The sequence below is a fragment of the Diaphorina citri genome, unplaced genomic scaffold, assembly GCF_000475195.1.
Source record: "Diaphorina citri unplaced genomic scaffold, Diaci psyllid genome assembly version 1.1 scaffold532, whole genome shotgun sequence".
NCBI lineage: Eukaryota > Metazoa > Arthropoda > Insecta > Hemiptera > Psyllidae > Diaphorina > Diaphorina citri.
Genome location: NW_007377966.1, coordinates 106,989 through 112,833, shown reverse-complemented (window position 1 = coordinate 112,833; position 5,845 = coordinate 106,989). Strand labels below are relative to the sequence as shown.

Here is a 5,845-nt window from a genome sequence, read left to right as displayed (position 1 = left end):
GCTATGCTGGGGTATCGGGTATCAAAATAAAAGGAAGAATCGATTTTTTTCGGAGGATCGACTTTTCCTCTCTCTTCATATCATAGACTAGCCTTGTTCATAACCACAACCTTAGTCTTGCACAAAGTGAGTAGCCGAGATATGAGCGGTTGAGAGGAACATGGGAGATGATTGAAGAGTCAAGAGGAAGTCGAAAGAAGGAAGAGACAACTAAAAGTAGGAATGAAAAAGATCTAAATCACGATTTATTTGTGGTGAAGCTGAAAGTTTCTTCACATTTTTTGTGGATATCACAGCATTACTAAGAGCCTCCTTTACTAATTCAGAGATATCTGATAATTTTTCTTTTTACTCTGGTAATGCCGCCACTGGTCGCTACTCGATTAAAGTAGCTACTCCAGCATTACTAAGAGCCTCCTTTACTAATTCAGACATATCTGATAATTTTTCTTTTTACTCTGGTAATGCCGCCACTGGTCGCTACTCGATTAAAGTAGCTACTCAATTGTCCCCACGAGGCTGTGCACCCCAAATTCCAAGCACAGAGCCGAAAAAAAGCTCGGCTCCGCCGGGAATCGAACCCGGGCCTCCTGCGTGCAAGCCTGGTGTGATACCCACCCACGGAGGTTGCTTAAAAGAAGAAATATTTAAGACTATATTCCATGTTCCCGGGCCTCCTGCGTGCAAGCCTGGTGTGATACCCACCCACGGAGGTTGCTTAAAAGAAGAAATATTTAAGACTATATTCCATGTTTCACCATCATACTTATACTCCTTCTGTTTATGTGTTCGCGTTATGACCATTTTATGATGTTTGTTACTTCCCGAAATTGAGGTTTGACGAATTGTGCCGGTAAAATTTAAATGTTGAAGTTGTGAAATTTTCACTTCGTTACATGTTTCACCATCATACTTATACTCCTTCTGTTTATGTGTTCGCGTTATGACCATTTTATGTTATATTTTTCCATTTCTCTCTCCATCAAAGATCAAAAAGCTTTCTTGATCATATCATTCTATTCTATACCTTTTCATTTCTCTCTCGCTTTCTCCATTGTCATACTTTTTTCGTTTTTCCTATCCTCAGGTCCCGCCCTTTTAAATGTTGTATTTCTCTCTCCATCAGTGATCATAGAGCTTCCTATTTTCTATAAAAATAGTTTCGTTTTTTGATTCTATTAACGTAACAATTCTGTCTAAAAAGAGTATGCCGAATCGTTTTGTCAACCCAAACTTTGGGCAGTCCTCATCAATACATTTTATTGATTGTTTTTACTTTCTACTACTACAGTCATAGCGAACTAGTAATGAGAAGGTATTGCAATCGGTCCAAATTTTCAAAATCGGGAAATGGGTGGAACTATCCGTTTTGGGGTCCCCTGAATCCAAAAAAGTGGTTTTTAGCCCATGGTTTATACGTATGTTTCTCTCTGTATTTGTCTCCAGTGCTCAAGAAAGCGTTCGCCATGTTTGATTCGGGCAAGCGCGGTACCATCGAGAAGGAGAAGGTTCGCACCATTCTGAACACCCTCGGCCATTTTATTGACGACGTTGAATTGGAGACGGTGATTGATGAGATCAATGTGGAGAGTGGAGACAAGATCTCATTTGAGGAGTTCCTACAAGTGGCCTGTCACTTCCTGAGAGATGATGATGTCCTGGAGAAGGAGCTGAAGGAAGCTTTCAGGCTATATGATAAGGAAGGTGAGTAGAAACACACGTGAGCTCACGTGACGTGATAGTAGTGTGTCACTTCCTGAGAGATGATGATGTCCAGGAGAAGGAGCTGAAGGAAGCTTTCAGGCTATATGATAAGGAAGGTGAGTAGAATCACACGTGAGCTCACGTGACGTGATAGTAGTGTGTCACTTCCTGAGAGATGATGATGTCCAGGAGAAGGAGCTGAAGAAAGCTTTCAGGCTATATGATCAGGAAGGTGAGTTTAAGGCGGTCTATCTTTATCTCATGTGTGCCGGAGTGAGGAATTCCTAACTTATTCGTCATCATGTCCATCAAAAAATGATTGAGGAAGAGGAAAAAGAAGGAGAAAAAGAAGAGGGAGAAGAAGAGGGAGAAGAAGAAGAAGAATGTTATTAATTAATGTGTCACTAAAACTCATTCTTATATTTATATGTACTTCGCTCGTAAACATAGATATAGTTAGATACATATGTACCTAATACATATTTGCCCATCGCATCGTAACGTTTCTACCTATCTGCCTACCTATTGCGTTATATTGTACGTAGGTACATATATAAAATAATAATAATAATAATATTAATGAACTAGGTGAATCATTAAACATTGTATCAAGAGTCTTAAGAATATAAAGAATAAATATATTATAAGAAATTACTTAGATATGTATTAGATAGTATAATTAAAAGAATTTGTAGATAGGTAATTATGTAACCTAAGATGTAATACAACTACAGCATACACTATAATAAACCTTTTTCATAAATGAATCTAATGAACTACCTAGGTAAGTATAGAAAAAGTCTAGGTAACTAACTAGATATTCTAGTAATAAAAAATACCTGAGAGTTGCTTCTGAAACTCCCTGTGCTGGCACTTCTAGCCTAGAATTAGAAACAAAATGATGGAAAAAATGAGTAAAGATTATGGTTTCTAATTTTCTAGACTATCTCTTTTCTGGAGGATCATTATTTTGAACACTTTAGGGACGAGATCGTTTGAACAGTTTTAGGACGAGAATTTTATTATTAAAACTCCTTCAATGAGATAAAGAAATGTCTGGAAAAATAAAATCAAATAAAAGACGATACTCTTGATAATCTTTAGGTACATACCTTAAGTACTTATCTACTCAGAGTTGTTCAAAAGTTAAGGGAAAGAAAGCTTTTGGATCAGCCCAAGGCCTGATGTAGGCATAACAATCCCTGTATAGTGTATAAGAAGGTAAAGCACCTAATACGCGTATATCCTCTGTTGACCGTAGGTAATGAAATTATTTGAGTAAAGCTAGCACACTTATTATTTTTACTACCAAAAGTAGGAATAGGAATGTCGAAAATCGGTATATTTGGCTTAAGTTTTTGGCACCTTTTAATCCTTTGATCAAGGGGAAAAAAATGAACTTTGACTTTTTATGTGCTGAACAAAAGAATAAAATGTGGACAAATATTCAAAGATGTTTGACCTATAGAAAATGGGATCTGGGGGGATTTCGAATGGTCATTTCCAGGCCAAACTTTTCTCTTACATTCTCTCTTATCACATCCCTTCTCCATTTTCTTTCATTCTCGAAGAACACTATTTATTTCCTTGTGAACTTTACCGTTATCTCTTTCGTAATAAATAAATTTAGTTTGTTAAACTTCCTTTACAACATCCGTCTAAATTATACATCATAGGTAGAGTAGTAGATAGATTTGTAACTACATAGAAAAGACTCGGTTCGAAACCTGTAGCATCGTAAAAAATTTCAATAAAATCTAAAGAAAAACTAGCCAGCCTATTGTTGGCTTGGAAGGTAGCGTGTCTGCCTCGTAAGCGCTAGATCGCGGGTTAGATACCCGCCCGGGGTGAACTTTATCCTAAACAGATAAGGTTCATTCTCGGAACGGCTGACTTTCTCCTATCCTGTCCTCCTTCTCTGTTAGGTAAGACCTCCATTGTTACAGTTCCACATCTATCAAACCTCTTGAAAAGAAGAAGCCTGTCCTCCTTCTCTGTTAGGTAAGACCTCCATTGTTACAGTTCCACATCTATCAAACCTCTTGAAAAGAAGAAGAAAAAAAAAAAAATCTGGTGTGAACATCACACGACTTTCCTCATCCTATTGAATGGTGCTTGTTTGGGTGTTCTGTTGTAACATTTACAATATCTCTAACCGTTTAGTCGATATAGCTGAAAACAGCCAAAAAGCGGTCGAAACCCGCCAAAAAGAGGTCAAAATACCGCCAACCGCAGCACCTATTTTAACCAAACGTTTTGTGTTGCATCCTTGTCACATTTGTGAACTACATACCAAATTTCAAGTCTTTAGCTAATACCGTTCCCGAGATATTATTAAATTACACCGAAAACCGCCAAAAAGCGGTAAAATTCCGCCAACGCCGCTAGGATCGGAACGCCACCTTTATGGCGCGACCAGGCAGCTCGGTCGCGCGACCCGGCAGCTAGGATCGGAACGCCACCTTAAGCGCTAGGTCGGGCGGGAATCTGCGCCCAGGGCGAACTTTATCCTAAACAGATAAGGTTCGTTCTCGGAACGGCTGACTTTCTCCTATCCTGTCCTCCTTATCTGTTGGGTAAGACCTCCATTGTTACAGTTCCACATCTATCAAACCTCTTGAAAAGAAGAAAAAAAACTGAGGAAACTGAAAAGGTCAGTGTGAAAGTCATTGAAAGATACATACCAAATTTCAAGTCTCTAGCTCTTACCGTTCTCGAGATATTTTGTTTACAGACAGACAGACACACACACGGACCGATGGCTGAAACTTTGTTTTAGGCTCTAGGGACCTCAAAACGTGTTTTGGCACTAAAATCTGACCATCGAAAATTTGACCCGATTACATTACTTTTCTTCCTATAGGATAAGGAAAGTAAAAAATAAGGAAACTGAAAAGGTCAGTGTGAAAGTCACGCTACGTGGTTTTCTAATCGACATTACCTTGCTTCGACTCCGGGACTCTTGTTTGTTCTTCTGATTCATTTGTTCCTCCTTGGACGGTTTTCTTCTTTTATCCTTCAGGATAAGTCTGGCTGCTGCGAACGCCATAGTTCGTTAGTTAGATGGTCCGGGTCTTGATTTGATTTCACAGTTTATTAGTAAAGTTAGATAGTTACGTAATGTGTACCGAATTGGGGCGATTTCGTTTATGGGTTTATGTCAAATTAAATGAATAAAATGTCATTTTGATAGGTGCATATGTATATGCAACAAGTTAATGAATTGATAAATTGGTCTCTTCTTTTCCAAATAGAACTTCCAAATAGAGTCGATTGTATTGTTCTTCTGATTCATTTGTTCCTCCTTGGACGGTTTTCTTCTTTTATCCTTCAGGATAAGTCTGGCTGCTGCGAACGCCATAGTTCTTTAGTTAGATGGTCCGGGTCTTGATTTGATTTCACAGTTTATTAGTAAAGTTAGATAGTTACGTAATGTGTAGGTACCGAATTGGGGCGATTTCGTTTATGGGTTTATGTCAAATTAAATGAATAAAATGTCATTTTGATAGGTACATATATGTATATGCAACAAGTTAATGAATTGATAAATTGGTCTCTTCTTTTCCAAATAGAACCTATGTCGATTGTATAGTACCTACTAATGAATTCAACATTGAAATTCGTTCTCAAGCTTTCAAAAAGTCGGGTTGTTTTTATCCACAGGGTTAGGCTATGCTCGGGTATCGGGTATCAAAATAAAAGGAAGAATCGATTTTTTTCGGAGGATCGACTTTTCCTCTCTCTTCATATCATAGACTAGCCTTGTTCATAACCACAACCTTAGTCTTGCACAGAGTGGCCGAGATATGAGAGGTTGAGAGGAACACGGGATTGATTGAAGAGGTCAAGAGGAAGTCGAAAGAAGGAAGAGACAACTAAAAGAAGAAATGAAAAAGATCTAAATCACGATTTATTTGTGGTGAAGCTGAAAGTTTCTTCACATTTTTTGTAGATATCACAGCATTACTAAGAGCCTCCTTTACTAATTCAGAGATATCTGATAATTTTTCTTTTTACTCTGGTAATGCCGCCACTGGTCGCTACTCGATTAAAGTAGCTACTCAATTGTCCTCACGAGGCTGAGTGCACCCCGAATTCCAAGCACAGAGCCGAAAAAACCTCGGCCCCGCCGGGAATCGAA

At 38.5% G+C, this 5,845-nt stretch overlaps 1 protein-coding gene across 1 annotated transcript in view; it reads right to left on the bottom strand.

The window, feature by feature from the left end:
• LOC103509805 (caltractin ICL1a-like) overlaps positions 1-4,953 on the bottom strand; it is a 47,381-nt gene extending 42,428 nt beyond the window's left edge. The window contains exons 1-2 of the mRNA XM_026824054.1: positions 4,646-4,953; positions 2,544-2,585 (exon numbers count right to left, since the gene is read on the bottom strand). Of these exons, the coding sequence (XP_026679855.1) occupies positions 2,544-2,585; positions 4,646-4,753 (150 nt within the window). The 5' untranslated portion in view covers positions 4,754-4,953. The remainder of the gene's footprint in view (positions 1-2,543; positions 2,586-4,645) is intronic.
• Between the last annotated feature and the right edge of the window lie 892 nt (positions 4,954-5,845).